The sequence below is a fragment of the Protobothrops mucrosquamatus genome, unplaced genomic scaffold (genome assembly GCF_001527695.2).
Source record: "Protobothrops mucrosquamatus isolate PMUCROS unplaced genomic scaffold, P.Mucros_1.0 scaffold275, whole genome shotgun sequence".
In the NCBI taxonomy this organism is placed as follows: domain Eukaryota; kingdom Metazoa; phylum Chordata; class Lepidosauria; order Squamata; family Viperidae; genus Protobothrops; species Protobothrops mucrosquamatus.
In genome coordinates this window covers 361547-379546 of record NW_015386619.1, presented here as the reverse complement: position 1 = coordinate 379546, position 18000 = coordinate 361547, and the positions used below count along the sequence as shown (strand labels likewise).

Below are 18000 nucleotides of genomic sequence, written 5' to 3'. Positions count from 1 at the left end.
AGTCTTCATATTCTATGACAGTGTTTCTCAACCTTGACAATTTTAAGGCATGTGGACTTCAACTCCCAGAATTCCACAGCCACCATTGCTGGCTGTGGAATTTTGGGAGTTGAAGTCCACATGCCTTAAAATTGTCAAGGTTGAGAAACACTGTTCTATGACGACATGGTATTTATTTAAATGCAATATATGTAACTATGTGCACATGTTCCTTTTCTCAGAGGTTGAGAGTGCGGTCTTCAAACAGCTTCTATTCATTTCAATAGGATTGGTACAGAGATATTCTAAACATGTTAGACCTATACTAACTACAGTGGTTGTGTGTACCTGATGAGTCCCAATAAGGATGTTACACATCCTTAATTAATGTGTAACACTGAAAATAGTTGCAGGATCCAATCTGGGTTGGTTACTGGAACCAAACATTTAGTCTTCCAAGCTTTCAAGGTTATGCTGGAGCATCCTGAAGGAACTTCCTCCTAGCAGAGTGTGTGCTTTGGGCTTTTCTGTGTGTGATATTTATATGGTGTCTGGTTGTGTGTGGCATTTTAGTTATTGATTGTGGTTTTGATGGCCGGCTATTACATCATTGATTGTTGTTTCCTTGTGCTGCCAAGCCCTCTCTTAAGGGCTGAAATAGTCCATTTCCCCCAGAGTGATGGAGTCACAAAATATCCAATATGAGAATGTGACATAATAACAGTTCTATCTTTCTAATCTGAGAGTTCATAAAAAGGAAGATAAGTGCTACTCACCCAGTTTGCTCCTCAAAATGTTCTCCATTTCTCTTCCAGGAGCTCTTAGAAAAAAATGTAGATGACAAAAACATGTCATAGAAATACATATTTTGTACAATGTCACTGCTTCATGTCAGAGTGAATATCATATAACATGAAATTAATATTTTAAAATATTTTATATAAGTACTGCAAAGTAAATGACTAATCACCCACAACTTACCCTGTATTGCATTGGCTTCTATTCTAAAACAGGAGTCTCCAAACTTGACAATTTTAAGACACATAGACATCAACTCCCAGAATTCTAGGAATTGAAGTCCACAAGTCTTTAAAATTGCCAAATTTGGAGTTCCCTGTTCTAAAACGTGAAATACATTCCTCTTAGGAGGCTGTTTCCCACAGTGGTTACAAAAGTAACATTCACAGGAATAAGGAAAAATAACCACATGTAATCTGTGTTTGTATTCTTGTAAGTCTCATGATGATACAAAATCATGTGAGGCATTTCTTCCTCTTTTTGTGTGAGAGTGAACAATAGTTCCCAGCAAACACCAACCTACTTTAAGTCTGCCTTAGACAAAAACCAGACCACCATAGCCATATCATCAGCTGTTGTGAATCAGTAGGAGTCAGCTATACTCCTCTAGGCTGTAAAGTCCCAGCCATCAATCCATATCCTCTCCTATAAATACCTCCCTTTTTACATGGATCTGCATTCCCCCATTTGTTTTACTGTTAAATATTTTCAGGCTAAGAATACAGAGCTGCCTATCTTTTCCCAGCACTTCCCAAAATTGCTACCTTATTGCATTTTTTTTATCATGACAGAATAATTCAGAGAAGTGACATTGACAATACTCAATTAATTTAAGTGAATTTAAAATCAATTTCCATTTTGTCCTGGCCCCATTCACTTCTTGTCTCCCCACATATCCTTCCCTGTTCTCAGCTCTGCAATTTTACAGCAGAGTTGCAATAAAGGGCCTAGGTTTCAACAGCCAATTTCAGTTCTAAATTAAGAGGAAATAAACATGTGGCAATAAATTGCTATGCTATAAAGCTCCCAAGGCATGTTTCATAAGAATATCTTTTTGTGCAGTCATTAAGGTTTCTGTAGCTAGGGCTACTTGTAATATCTATTTATGTAAGAGAGCAATAGGCAGTTGCACTTGGTTTCACTGTGTATAATGAATATACTCAAACTGCTGATAAATACCAAGTCTAGCCCTACAAAACTTGTTTTATGCCTTGTAAAATCAGGCCCAGGCCATTAAGTTTTGTTAAGAAAAATCCATCTAAACCATCTATTACTAAGCTTTCATTTGCAGAGTTCCTGAGTTGAGGCAGTCCATAAGTGGGTATGCCTGTTTTGAAGCTTAATTGACATTATTATCATGTAAAAAGTTTATTCCTTTACAAAAGAGAAGATTCATGATGGGGGAGTGGAGACAATTAATTGAGCAATCAGAGATAACGGGTACCCATAATAGACCAAATTTAAACATTATGTTTTTTGTGGAGTCATCTCTTTTTTGTGCATTTTAGCATATTGATATGTTGGTTTTTAAACAAAATATAGTAGAAACATTCCCAGTTTTAAACCAGCATACTTTGGAAGAAAATGCTTAAAGTATTTTGCTATTAAATAATTGGGACTTTAAAAAAAAAAAAAAAACACAACCTAATACAGATAGCCTTTGAGTTACAACTACAATTGGGACCAGAATTTCCATTGCTAAGTAAGGTGGATGTTAAGTGAATTGTGCCTGATTTTACAGCCTTTGCCACAGTTGTTAAGTGAATCAGTGTACTTACTAAGTGAATCAGATCATCATTCAACAAATCTGGCTTCCCATTGACTTTGCTTGTTGGAAACCAGCTGGGAAGATCACAAATGGTGATCTTGTTGTCTCCAGGATGTTGCAACCATTATAAATACATGCTATTTGCCAAATATCCAAATTCTGATCATGTGACTTCTATGGTTATATGTGTGAGGAACAGTTGTAAATCACTTTTTAGTGCTGTCATAACTGTGAATAGTCACTAAACAGATGGCTGTTAGGTTGAGGACTACCTGAAGGTGTTTTTGTGATTTCTTCTGAATGCTTTTTGTCTTCCCAGTCTAGTTCCCTTCCTTGTACTAAAACAGGTTTAACCCATTTTAACCAGTCAAAGTCAACCATGTCCTATTACCTAACTGAGCTTTTTAATTATAACTATACAAAAGCAAAACCTGAAACAAAATGGTGTGTTTTCCTGGGAATGTTCTTGGTTTCATCTCTTCGTAGAGCTAAAACTGGCTTGTATCATACCAATTTTTAACATTCCTGTGTGAAATTATATAAGATCACTAACTAAACATTTGGGATCCAAAGCCTAATTTTTATAATATACCATATAAAAGATAAAATGCCTTTGCTCAGGTTTAAATGCCACTTTGGCAGAGTCTTTAAAGTGATTTCTGTTTCTTGGAAATAGATAGGGGTCTCTATAGTATGAAGTCTCTAACCATGGGCAAGATCTATGTCTCTTTTGGCCATTTATCTCACAGTAACTGCACGAAATTGCTAGGCAAGGTCATCTATCACAATCTTGATGAGACTTAAAGACTGTCATCTCAGACTAAACCAGAGACGTTGCTGAGGTTTTAACCAGAATACGGAAGTCCTGAGGGACTAGATGGATTAAAATAAACTCACATTAAATTCATGCAAGGTAGACAAGCTAGTTGTGTAATGGGTTGGTCTGACTCACATCTGCCAACAATTTCTACTCTAGATGAGGTCTTACTTCTTCAGAAGGAGCAGGTTTACAACTTGGAGGTTCCTCTGGATGCATTGCTTCTGTTCAACAGATGGAAGCTGTGACCAGGGACACCTTGGCTGGTTGCACTATTTTGACTTCACTTGCAAGCCTTTCACAGACTGGAAAGCTGTTGATGTCAGTGGTGCTTTCCCTAATTTTCTTACATTTGGGCTACTGCAATGCACTTAATGTGACCTGCTCCTGTTAACATCGGTTGCTGCCTGGAGCTGCCAGTGATCTAAATTTTAATGATTATACAGTCTCCTACTGTGTCATGGAAAGACTTTCATATACCTGTAAAATCCTGGGAATTTGAGCCTTATTATATTTTTGTTGGGCCCTAAAATATCAAAAGTATAAAATTTCAAAGGATCACCAGAAGAAAACTATCCTTATTGTTTCTTTCTGAGGGCAGCAAACTTATCAGTGATATTTTGGCCAAGATATTTTCATTCAGACACAGGAGATGTGTAGGTTTCAGTTTTTTAAAAAACTGTTTGTAGATCAGCTTACAACAAATTCAGCAAGGTCACAGAACCTCATTATTTGTTTAGGAAATAATTAGTTTTGCACTGCATTTCTCAGCAGGAAGTTTTTATCAAGCTGGGGAGAGGCTATATTTGGTTCAGGAAGTCACACGTTATGCTGTGCAGGCTTGCTTTTAAGGTGCACACCTAAATGCTGCTTTCCAGATCAGCAAATGTTCTGATTTGAGATAGGTGGGCAGGCTTTCTTTATTACACATGAAAAATTATCTGCTGCTTTCACAGTTCCTTTCAAATGATGGGTTTTGTTCATGCCACTGATGTGATTATATCCAAGAATGTGCTGCAAGAAGCATTATAAAAAGTATGCTCTAAAATAAATTTTTAAAAACTGAATGGGCAGCTTATCCACTATATTATTGTCAGTAGCAGCTTATAATAGTTTAACCTTGAGAAGAGTTGTTTATAATAGACTTTTTTTCCCCTGAGTTGTTTTTGCACCCTTAAAATATATTATTACAATGTTTGGAAAATGCATTGTTAAAAGAAATTCAGAATTTAACTAATCTATGACTTTCTACATTACAGGATCCTATACCTACAGGAATAAATCCTCTGAGAGGTCCCCAAGCTGGAGGAACAGTTCTAACTATCAGTGGCACAAACTTAGCCACAGGTTCTATTGAAGATGTTAGTGTTTACCTTGATGAAGAACCCTGCAGAGTGTAAGTATAAGATCGATGACCTGTTCTTAATATCTCAGCCCACCTACTGCCTTATGTACTGTTGTGCCATTTGTATAATGTATTCCAATCTATATTTTGTCAATAGAACAATTGGTTATCTTGGTAACAACATGTTATTAATTCTTTAATTTTATGGTGTTTGTTTTTCAATATTATTCTATTCAGCATTAACACAGGGTTAGGAACTACATTCCTAGCATGTCTAACTACTGGCCATTGATGTAAGTAAGCTAGGCATGTGAACAAAACGTTCCAAATCTAAAAAATACCAACTTAATGTAATTGCGGCCATCACAGCAACCTGAAATAAATTACCATTGTTAAGTGAGGTTTTCCTGTGTTAATTAAAGAGCCAACATGAAAAGGAATAGGAGTATAGCACCTTCAAAGAAATGACATCCAGAGTAGAAAATGACAAAATATGGTGTGGCATCATGATCCTTGCCTTACCCTTTGGGTTGTTGCATATACAGAAGGGGCAAGATTTAGATCATGATAACATTTTAACTCCTTTGATAATGCCATTAATTAAGAGTAACAGATCAAAATACCTCTTTTTATATATAGGCATGCTGTTTTTCTAGTTGCTTATAGGTCCACCGTTGAATCTATAATTTTCCAGGCAAGAGCAAAATCGAAAACAAAATAGTTTTAAAGTGCCTCATTTTTATAGTGTTGAGACTGAAAAAATGGCAGTGGTGATGAGTCATAGCAAAGCCATTTGACAGTAAGGTGAATACACAGGGTTAAAAGATGGAAGTTACAGCTAATTATTTCTAATAGGTGATAAACGGGTGATATTTATCACTGCTTGGTGAATTAAAAGTGGAAAATATATTATCTACATAACTTTCAACAGTACAACAATTTGAGGTATTTTGGGTTGTCTGGAAGAGTTCAGTAATAAATTGGTATTATCCACTTCAGAGAGTCCAGTTTGATGGAGGGGAACAGAATTGCTTTGGTTAATATGTCATGCTCTGTCTGTGGAATACTTGAATTGCCCTTCATTGAAAATTACTTGGTTTGTATTGCTCAAGTAATGTGGTAATTAATCATGTGCTTCAGCCTTAATTAAGGAATATTTGCAATATGAGTGAATCAAGCTTTATCTATTTATCATATTTGTATTCCATCTGGGTGATGCAGGAACAGTTTAGGTTCATTTTAAGTTCTTCTACTTTGTACTTCTTAGATGGTAATCTTGATACCACCTTGCAATTACATGCTTGGTTTTAGGAAGGCCTGTACACTCTCAGTCTAGTATTTTTTTTTCTGAAAGGCACATAACTGGAGTGCTAATATTGTTGCAATATTTGAACACCCCCAAAAACTATAATTGAGCACAGCATGGGTTATGTTAGCAGATGTTAATGCTGGCATTGAAGACATGCACACCATGTTGCAACATTAAAATCAAAACAACTGTAGAAATGATTAAATTTGGAAATATAACTTTAAATGCTATCATAAAGATTATGTATAATATATATTATGCACACACATACTTATATGCAATATTTCCATGGAGGAGAAAATGTTGTCAGCAAACATTTTATACTGATGTCTTAAATGAGACTTTACAACTTGTGAGCTGGCTTTTTCTCGACAATATGGCTGGTCAGTTCGAACGTAAAAGGAAACAATATTCTGTGAGTGTTTTTAAATTTATTTTTCCATGCATAAAAGACACCAGGTCACATTGGCTAAGTAGTGCTATACAGTACGATGTAGTGTAATATATTATAGATGTAGTATAATAAAAACAACTTCCCATGAAACACTTGGACCATAGTTAGGGCAATTCTCAAGCATCTCAATTGGAAGAGAGAAGATTGAAATGGTAGAATGAATGAATGAATGAATGAATGAATGAATGAATGAATGAATGAATGAATGAATGAAACCATAGGAAAGGCCATGCTGAAACTGGCCTTTATTTATGTTGAAATAACTTCTATCTAGGATATTGCCATTTTCTTTAAAAAAAAAAAAAAAGATATCCCAGTATTATTGAACAGCTTGCTGATAGTAGAATCATAAGTCACTTCTTTAGGCATTTCTAAGAAAGATGATTTAGTTATGCAAAAGCCAGAGCAGAAACTTGCACACATCATTAATGCTCACCCGTTCTTAATTGGTAATATTTTTTCCTAACTAAAAAAGAAGCATTTTTGAAATCCTCTCACACTGAGCAAAATTACTATAATCTAATAGTAAAGCTAAATCCCAGGCTACATTGGACTGAAGCAAATATCCGGAAAGCAGAAATAAATTGTAGAGTACTGCTGTGTTCTCTTCCCCCACAATAGGACACCTGTTTGGGTGGTGAAGGTGGTTTCTTAGGCATCTGATTTTCCTAATTCACTCTTTCTTTTTGAAACTCCTCCTTTCCTTTATCTAGATGTGAAATTCGAAATAGTGATGTCTTAATGAACTTGATAAAATAAGTTGTTTGATTACTTTTTTCCCCTTTCCCCTACTCTTAAATAGTATCACATTTGGGCAAGAAATCGTTTGTATTACTGGACCAAGCAACAAGAAGCTGCCTGTTTCTGTAACTTTACAGCACGGAAACACCAAAAAAGAAATACAGAATGTACAATTTACCTACAGTGAAAATCCTACTGTTAGCAAGATCACCCCTGAAGTCAGCATTCGCAGGTAATAAAATGGTTCTGTTATAAAGATTTGTTCAGGTTTAATGAGATTTTTTTCCCCAGTGTAATTATTAGATAACTACTACTTTAGGTCTTGGCAGTCATAATAAATGTAACATAATTGTATCTTTCTTCTAAAATAAAAGTCATCAACTTCAGGTAAGGTAAATGTTTTCATCCATTTAAGAATTAATGAAAAAATTATCAGGCGCTTGTGTGACTGCTTATTTCATCTAAAAAAAATTAAAATTATTGATTTACAAAATTAAAGGAAAACATTCAACGTGATCTTTAATATAGGAAGCTGTTTAAACTGTGTTAAATATTGGCCTATAGGGTTCAGTTCTGTTTATGCTAGATAACACTTCAGTCTAGTGCGGTGCTCCTCAGCACTGGCAATTCTAAAACGTGTGGATTTCAACTCCCAGAATTCCTCAGCCAGCATGGCGGAATTCTGGGAGCGGAAGTCCACACATTTTACAGTTGCTAAAGTTGAGAAACAGTGTTCTTGAATTTTTATGTTATATCTGGAGACCAAACACAGAACTATGGGTGAAAATCAAAAGAATCTTTTGATTCTGTATAATTGAAATTAATTTATTTAAGAAATATAGCTTGTCCATAAGGTTTACATGGCTGTTTTAAATTTTTTGCTTCACAGTTTCGAGTTTATTTTTCTGATTAGTGATACTCAGGGTTGTTGCTAGATAGCATAAGAAAAACAAAGCAACGCTATGCAGACCAAGAGCAGTTGAGAAGCAGGGACACAAACCATAGTTAATATGTCATTCTAGTGTCTTCCCAATCAGTTGGACTCTACACCATGCATTTATAGCTATAGCTTTTTAGTTTCTTGAAGGAATCTCTGCTTGTTTTATCAATGGTGATATTAAACCTAGTAAACCTGGTTTATGATATTATATGTGGGGGGAGGAAACAGTCACAATTTATTTTTTAGTAATGTTATTGAGTTTCTGTCACAAGAAAAAGCAAGTAGCTGACATACCATTATTTGGAAAATGTCATCATTAATTCTCTTTGATGGTACAGATATTTTTTAAAAGAAAGATGTGTGATAAAATAACATACCTAAAAACTAAGACTACATTTAATGATTCTCTTCTGTTATCTACAAACAAGATTCAGTTTAGAATAAAAGCAAGGTAGGCATTTTCAAATATCTGTCTAAAATCATAAAACAGGTGATTTCTAATTTTGTGTATTTTAGTGGAGGACGAAATATTACTGTACTTGGTGCTGGGTTTGATATCATTCAGAAGTTCTCTGTGGAAGTTAAATTCAAGCCTTTTACAGATATATCATCAAGGAGAAGGAGGAGGAGACAAACAGAGAGGCATCAAAAGGTATTACTTATCCTTTGTTTCAAAATACAGTCTAGCTATGGGTTAGGCCAGGGGTAGTCAACCTTGGCTCTTTTATGACTCGTGGACTTCAATTCCCAGAATTCCTGAGCCAGCTTAGCTGGCTCAGGAATTCTGGGAGTTGAAGTCCACGAGTCATAAAAGAGCCAAGGTTGACTACCCCTGGGTTAGGCAATAGCAACAGCACTTACGACTTATATACTGCTCAATAGTGCTTTACAGCAGGGCTTTTCAATCTTTTCACAGATTGTGACACTTTGAGGACATGAAAATATTTGAGTACCACCAGTGCTTAGCAAGGTGTCAAAAACTTGATGACTAAAAAAAGGGAGGGGATTTTGGGTTTTACTGATTAGATTCATTTGTTGTTATAGAAATGGCTAGTTTATAATGTTATGGAAAAGTAAAAAGTTGAGGTTCAATGTTAATGCTTCCTTCTACTGCAACACCTGTCTAGGATGGTCGCATACCAGCTTCCATGTGCCAAAGTACCACTGGTGGTACGCATACCACTGGTTGAAAAGCCCTGTTTTCCAGCACGTTCTGAGCGGTTTACAACATCAGCATATTGTCTCCAACAATCTGAGTCCTCATTTTACTGACCTTGGAAGGATGAAAAGCTTGGTCAACCTTAAGTCCATCAAGATCGAACTCCAGGCTATGGGCATAGTTAGCCTGCAATACTGCATTCTAATCCTTGCACCACCAGGGCATTTAGAACCATACCTCCAATATTTAGATGTAGTGGCAAATGGTCATGTATTTCAAGGATTATAGGCTCTAAAATGTATTATTCTTTATCCCACCATCCTGAAAAAGGATTACTCTTACCCAATGTTTCCTATATTCAAGGCAAATTTTAATTAATTTTAGGCATATGACAACCACTCTTAATAGAGATAGTCTTCGGCTATAACCATTTGTTTAGTGATAGTTCAAAGTTACAACGGCACTGAAAAAACTGACTTATGACCATTTTTCTCACTTACAATTGTTGCAGTATCCCCATGATCATGTGATCAAAATTTGGATATTTGGCAATTGGCATATATTTATGATGGTTGCAGGGTCCTGAGACCATGTTTTGCAAACCTCTGACAAGCAAAGTCAATGAAGAAGCCAAATTCACTTAATAGTTGCAGAAATTCTCTTAACAACTGTGGCAAAAAAGTTTGTAAAATGAGGCAAAACACACTTAACAACTGTTTTGTTTAGCAACAGAAATTTAGATTGTCAGTTGTGATTGTAAGTTGAGGACTTCTTGTAGTGATGAATATTTATCAAAGTGTTTAATTTTAGATATGCCTAGTGCCCAGTATTCATATATTGAGAAAGTGAAATAAAGGTGGAACAGTATAATTATTTATGTAATTAAAATATTCTACCTTTCTACCCAGAAGGTCCTCAAGATCAATACACCACAATAGATAAAATAATATTGTTTCACCCACTGTTGAAAGCAACCAAAATAAAACAACCAAGTAATTGAAAGATTATAAATAACACATATTAAAATGATATTGAGAATAGAAAAATAATTGAAATTGTATGTCCTAATGTTTCAACCATTTTATAAAATTCATGATAATATATTTATGTTGCACTTTTGAGGATAATTTTTTTTCCTAAATGAACTTTTAAGGAATTACATTGTATCACATTTTAAAGATATTTAGCTATTAGTAGATATTTAGTCCAAGTAGATATTCAGTCCAAAAAAGCATTGATTTAGTAGGAATATCTTATCAAAAATCATTTCTAAAATTCAAACATTCACTCTGTATAAGGCGGTGAAAATTATACCAATTGTAATTCTTTTTTCATCATGGCATGCATTTTTCAGCTACTGTAAAACACCTGCAGGTATTGCAGACTTTTAAAAACTACAATAAAAATACACTAAAATTTATGAGATTATTTGATGGCTTACAGTACTGGTTTCGTTTTCAGATAAAAAAATACATAATTTGTAAATAGTAACGGACAATATTCTTTTCCTTTTGTTTTTCTTTAGTTTGAAGGAAAGACCATCTCAAAAATCAATGATACTGCATTAGTCTTCTTATCTCCACCAGTACTAGAGGATCCAGAACATTATCAAATTTTTATACTTATTAAAATGGATGGTCATGTGGTGGAGCGTCAAGACTTTCAGTATGTTGCTGATCCAACTTTTGAAAACTTTACTGATGGAGTCAAAAAACAGGTCAACAAACTTATTCATGCAAAGGTAAATCTATTAGGAAATTATTGATTTTTACGTTATGTGCTTGATTTTTCTATTATGACCTAGGGTTTTTTCAATAAATTTATCCTGATACTTTTTGATAATTTCTTGGTCCTACAAGAATAGCTATGTAAGCAAACAATGGTTTATAAACAAGATCAAGCTTAGTCACAGACCCTAGTACCGTGGTGGCAAAACTATGGCATGTGTGCCACAGGTGGCACACAGAGCCCTCTCTGTGGGCACGCGAGCCGTCACCCCAGTCCTAGGCCTTCAGCTGGGTTTTATAAAACCTTTTCACTTTAGTCCTTTGCCACCGTGTGAAAAAAAAAAGTTTCAATCAATTTCAACTTCTTGCGGGGGAAAAAAAGATCTCGCAAAGTTGGAATTGATTGATTGAACTTTTTAGTCCCACCCAGTCTGCCGTTACCACTGCAACCACGCCCACCCAATGGGCCATGCCCACCCGGCACCCGACGATACATAAGTGGGTTTTGGGTTGCAGTTTGGGCACTCAGTCTCTAAAAGGTTCGCCATCACTGCCCTAGTATGTCAACTGCATTGAGTATCTTGACTTAATAAACTTAGCCCTTGTCTTTATGATAGACATGTTTTGATCTTGAAATGTTTCTTTTCTCTTGCTCCTTGCACCAATAAACCCTACTTTAAAAATATTTAAATTAGCAAATAGCTAAAGTGGCTGGTTTAATTTTTCTATCTAGGGTAGTAATCTGAACAAAGCTATGACAATCGATGAAGCTCGTGCATTTGTAGGAGAAGAACCCTGCAACATAACAACTCTAACTGAAAAAGATTTATATTGTGAACCACCTGAAGATCAACCTCTACCCAAGCGGAGGCAAAAAAGGGATACGGTCAACAACCTTCCAGAATTCATTGTAGGTCACATTTTTCTATATTTTTTAGCAATATGATATAGAATTTTAATACAAAAACTTGCAATTATGAATAATTTTGCTTTCTCTTAAAATTTATTCAACAAGAATCCTAATTCCATTTGCTATTACCTATTTTCAACAAAATACAAGGAAACAATTGCCTTTCTTTGCCTAAACCTCCTATAATTGAGATTTACAGATTTTCAGATTCCCAATCAGCAAGTTCATGATGACTCGGAACTCTGGAGGATGTTAATTTGGGCAAGGTTTCTATAGGCTAAGATTTTGGCTTGTATTCATTAACATTAACATTTGCCTCAGTGAAACAGAATGGCATCCTAGGAATCTTCAATCACATAGCAAAGTGTGAATTTAGCAGGCATCTCATCTGGACATTTCATGTCAAGCCAAGCTGACAAATGGTGACCATAATAAAATTTAAATTTGAGAGTGCAACAGTCTGTCTGGATTCATTCATAGCATTAAGCATAGGATGTTCTGTTCAATGTTAGTACTGTATGCTGCCATTGTGATTTATAAACTACAGTTTCTGCTTAATGCATGTGATAATTAGTCCAGTTTGCTATGTTCAACAAATCATGTTTAGCACCAAATATTGTTTAGCGTTTTGTTGTTATTGTCTTTTATACATTGGGTTATCCAGTTAACTTTCTGGGGGACCATTTTCTCTATGTGAACTTGCCCACCAAATGCCATTTATATGGACATGACCATTGTCTCATAATCTGCTCATTCTGGTAGTCCACTTTCAAAAGTTATTCTCATATTTTTTTGCTTTTCTAGTTTAGGATATATTTAAAATTTGTCACAGTCTTAAAGGGGCCATCATTTTTAATTCATTTGCTCATAAAACTTTCATACTGCTTCATTTGCAATATGCTCCTAGTAGTTTTGGTAAATCTAAACAGATCTGTTTAAATTCTCTCTTTGACATTGTTTAGTTGATTTAATGTTCTTGTTTATTCTTGGAATAAACTGGAAACTGTTTTAAGTGCCCTGAAAGAGTTGAAAGTTGGATTGAAATGTCCGTTTGTTGCTAACAGTGGTCATTATTATCATTTTAAAAACCATTATGATTTGAACTAAATTCAACCTGTGTTTCTATATTTCTTATGTATGAGTCATATTCTGTTTCAATAATTATTGCCACATGTGGGTTTTCCAGATTATCTTGCCAAAACTGGTGCATTTCAGTTATGTTGGGACCATTTCTCCAAAACTGTTGCCTACACTGGCTGGTGATTCTGAAGATTTAATCCCAATACATCTGGAATATGAATTGCATACACCAATGAGCTTCTCTTATTTTGATTCTTTTAAATTGCCAAACTGGCATATAACTAAGCACTGAATGCTCAGCAAAATCTGTTTTTAAGAATTGCAATTATTTCCCTAGGTAAAATTTGGCTTCAAAGAATGGGTCCTAGGAAGAGTGGAGTATGCTCAAGTCAGTGATGTGTCACTGAGTCTGATCTTGACATGTGTAATTATCCCCATGGTGGCCATTATCATTATCTCAGTCATTTGCTACAGGTAAGTTTTGATTGTCATCAGCTGTTGTGCAAATAATAAAGGCAAAACTGATTTTCTGAGAAAAATGTGGGAGGAATCTAGGCAGACAAGCCTTTCTTTCTTCCCCAAACTCCTCACGGCAGCTACAAAATTTACACTAAGGATTTAAGGGACAATCCAGAATAGATATGAGAGCTTTTCTTAACTGACCATTTTCTGACCATATCACAATAAATTGTGTGGGAGGAAGCAAGATAACCTCTTGTTATATATCTTTGCAAGGCAGCTTGTTTTCATTCACATCATACTAAAAATAATGAAAGGCAGGCTTTGGTTTTTTCCTGCAAGGAACTATCCATAAAAGAAAATGTACAACATATTACTTGGAAGATATATGTGAATTCTATAGTTAGGGTATTGGATTCATCCACTCCTGTTCTCAGGGATTTTTGCTAAAAACATCTGTATTGATTTTTGTTCCTTGAAAGTGTTTATTTCAATGAATAAAAAATATTTTAGGCATCACAATTCTTGCATATTAATCATAGTGCAGACATTTTCATGATTTCAGTGTACACACACATACTCCATGGATTACTTCCAAAGTGTCTTTTCCATATCACAATTTTTAACATCCATGTGCTAAAAATTGTATTATTTTCTCTCTGGTCTTGATTTGTAGAAAAAAGTATATATTTAGGGGGGAAAAGATGAAAGCATGAAATGATATTATCATATGTCTATGTATTAAAAAGTCAAATTAATCTGGTTGTTAAAATACATATTGGTTAAAAATATCACTGAATATAGATTAAATTCATAAACAAGTTTGATAAAAGTTAGAAATGATTATAACTCAAACAATAATGTACTTTTGAATAAATATAATATTAAACACTTGCATACTTTATATTCTATGCATTTATTTTATAGCTTAAGATAAAATGTACTTCTAAAGATACCTCTACTCTTGTAAAATGATTTATTTTTACAGTTTGTAACTTTTCTGAACTTCTTCTGTATTCCTTATAGACGAAAAAGCCAACAAGCAGAACGAGAATACGAAAAAATTAAATCACAACTCGAAGGCTTGGAAGAAAGCGTCAGAGATCGGTGCAAAAAGGAATTTACAGGTGTGACGGATGCTGGATTTCTTAGGGTCTCCAGAGAATTCACAAGATGTATTGAATGTCTACTACTGTCTGCTTTAAACTGTCTTTAGAGAACCTGCAGGAAGCAAAAACATTTTTGATTACTACGTTAAATTAAGTATGGCTTACTCGTCTGGCAAATGATCCAAAAGCGATCCATAAAAAGATAATGTGTTTTTAAACATTAACTGTGTTTTGAAGTAGAAATAAAATAGTACATATCAGGAACTAAATCACTGATAATAAAATCCTCAAGATGTTTCTCTTAGGACATAGTAAATCAGTTTTTATTTCAACAGAAAATGGATTGATATTTGAAAGTTATGCTCCTGTTGTCTAAAGGAGAAAAAGTAAAATCTCTGTGGAAACAAGTCCAGTTACTAGTGATTCATGGACTCATCCAAGTAGGTTTCGTTGCAACAATGAAGGTTTGTCATTGCTGCCTTCTGGGATTTTTTTCCAGTCTATTAACTGCCATAGTATTTCCTAGTCATTTTCCATGTAAGTGCTTACAAAGTCTGTACCTGCTTAGCCTTTTGAGGCCAGACAAGGCTGACCAGCTTCACAACTAACTTCTCAGCTGGATAGAGAGGGTTCCAAATATAATTTAATTTGTAGAAGTTTATTGGAATTTTGGACTGCAGAAAAAAATCTGATAAAATAGAACCAATAATAGAAATTATTTTTGGTTAGCACTTACATGGAAAATGACCAGGAAATACTAAGACATTTAATAGACTGGAACACTGAAAACATATCCCAGGAGGCAGCAATGACAAGCTGTTATCAAAGAAGCATCTCTTTACCTAATATATTGTATCTTATGTTAATAAAATCCTATTCATATATCTAAGATAGCAATCAAAATAGAAATATGTTATCAATCCAGTTTTCAACAAGATTTAAGGAATGCAGCCTGGGTCACTTTTAGGCATATGGTGTTCATGTCAATTTAACACTCCACAATCTGGAAGTGACTTATCTGAAAACTTCATTTTGTAAGAATTTTAGACATACTTATTTCACAGTTCTGGAATTCCAAGATGTACACATCTGTCTTGAATCTATTATGCTCATTATACATTCAAGCTGGCATATTTTGAAACAGGCAAGAAATTCTCACCTCTTTGACTCATGGATACCATCTATGATATTCATATGCTGGTTCTTTGCTGATAGTTCAAACTCATGTTTGTGAGTTTGAGGAAATCATACTGTTGATTTAATTTGACACTGTGCTGCACCCTTAGCAATGACTTCAGCTTACCTAAAGCCATTAAATTGTCATAGGCCATAAGATCATTTTTGGCTTCCAAGAATAGCCCTCAGTCATTTGGAGGCTGACCTAGATAGAAGCTGAGTGTAAGTACCAAATCCCAGTTTGATTTATTACACAAGTAGAGCCAAAATCCATGTTGTGTATTACACTGAAGTCAGTTTTTTGTTTTTTGTTTAGCATAAGGTGCCTGTGTCTCGCCTAACACAGACAGCATGCTAATATATTGCCTTTAATCCTTGCTAATTCTGTCTAGTTTCTGCTCTTTGCCTTGAAATTTGAAATTACTTTTCTTCTTTCATTTTTTTTTTGTTTCCACTGATTATTCAGTTCTTTGTTAATAGATAACTACATTTGGAGTGCTACTAGCCAGGAATCTTAGAATCTTTTATAGATGCTAAATTGCTCACTGAGCAGTCAAATTCTTATTTTTTTTAACTGCTATAGTCAACAGAAATTTCTGAGGTGGCAGGTTATTAGATTAATTAACTTGGAGATCTTGTCAGCAATGCAGACATCTTCTAGTATAAATGGACAAAGTAATTGTCCCCTGTGTCAAATTTAAAAGAAATTGGATGGACCTAATGTGTTTTCTCTGATCTTTGTTAAATCATAAATATCAGTCTTAGACCTCTAACATACATAAAATTTATACTAAAATTAACATTTATTAATATAACAGAATTATGGAAACAGCACCCATGCAGCTAGACTTTTTTTGTCTTACATGCTTTCAGTTATCTGCAATATTTCAGGGAAGAAGTATGTTTACTTGTGGGGAAAAAAGGAAAGAGAATTCACCCTTGGATTCTAATTACTTCTTTTCCTATAATAGGTCAAAACTAATATTTACAATAAATAGTATTTGAGACACACATCACAATTCTGAAGGGAGACGTTTTTCTTTATAATCACTATATTGTATAGCCCCCTGTGTGTGCTTGTTATAGAAAAGCCAAGAGGTTTTCCTTGGTTTCTCATTATGTTAGATTTTTTCCTCTCTATATATATAAATATAAAATATAAATGTATGTATGTATATGATGTGCATGTATGTATGTATGTAAATAAATACACACGCACAGAGTTCTCAACTTAACAACCATTCATTTAGTGACCATTTGAAGTTAAAATGGCACTGAAAAAAATGTGACTTCCAACCAGTCCTTGCAATTCAGACTGTCTCATCATCCCCAAGATGACATGATCAAAATTTGGGCATGTGGCAACTGGCAGGTATTTATAGTAGTTGAAAGACTAGAATCATGTGATTGCCATTTGCGACCTTCCCAGCCAGTTTCTGACAAGCAAAGTCAATGGCAGAAGCCAGATTCACTTAATGGCTACATAATGAACTTAACAATTGCAATGATTCATTTAATAACTGTGGCAAAAAATCATTTTAAAATCAGGTGTAATTCACTTAACCATCTTGATTAGCAACAGAAGTTCTGGTCCCAATTATGGTTGTAAGATAAGGACTATTTATAACATCGACATATATAGTAAGTGTTTTCCAGTGAAACTGGTGTAATAGAACACCTGGTCTACTGTTATGATTACTTTTGCCTTTCAGCCCCAATCTAGGAGCGTTTTGCAGGCTCAAGTCGCTACTGCGATGAACTATTTCTGTAAATTTAGATATATTTTTTCCCTCCCTTTAACTCTTTGTCAGCAAAAAAAAATTAAATTTAAATTTAAATTTACACACACACACACACACGTGTGTGTGTGTGTAAATTTAAATTTAATTTTTTTTTGCTGACAAAGAGTGTGTGTGTGTGTGTGTGTGTGTGTGTGTGTGTGTGTGTGTGTGTGTGTATGGTCTCTAATTATGCTAAAAATGTGAATCCTGGGTAACTCCATACTATAAAAACAATCCGAACACCAGGATAATACTAAAAACTTGCTCTCGCGTCTGTCGTCCCTTCCAGTTCTATTTCGGGATCTGTCTGACTTTCTTTGACCGGACTGTGCTTGTATACATTCGGGAGAGGGGGTGGGGGTGTATTAAGCGGATCCGGACACCTATCAGCGCAATCCCTGGTGGCTGCATTCCTGCATGTGTTCTTCCAACCAGGGACGCTGCTCTC

At 34.9% G+C, this 18000-nt stretch overlaps 1 protein-coding gene across 1 annotated transcript in view; it reads left to right on the top strand.

The window, feature by feature from the left end:
- Positions 1 to 18000, top strand: part of PLXNB2 (plexin B2) — a 140148-nt gene that overhangs the window by 89208 nt on the left and 32940 nt on the right. Inside the window, exons 15-21 of the mRNA XM_015814680.1 lie at positions 4615 to 4758; positions 7273 to 7443; positions 8668 to 8803; positions 10836 to 11051; positions 11771 to 11947; positions 13365 to 13501; positions 14513 to 14613. Of these exons, the coding sequence (XP_015670166.1) occupies positions 4615 to 4758; positions 7273 to 7443; positions 8668 to 8803; positions 10836 to 11051; positions 11771 to 11947; positions 13365 to 13501; positions 14513 to 14613 (1082 nt within the window). The remainder of the gene's footprint in view (positions 1 to 4614; positions 4759 to 7272; positions 7444 to 8667; positions 8804 to 10835; positions 11052 to 11770; positions 11948 to 13364; positions 13502 to 14512; positions 14614 to 18000) is intronic.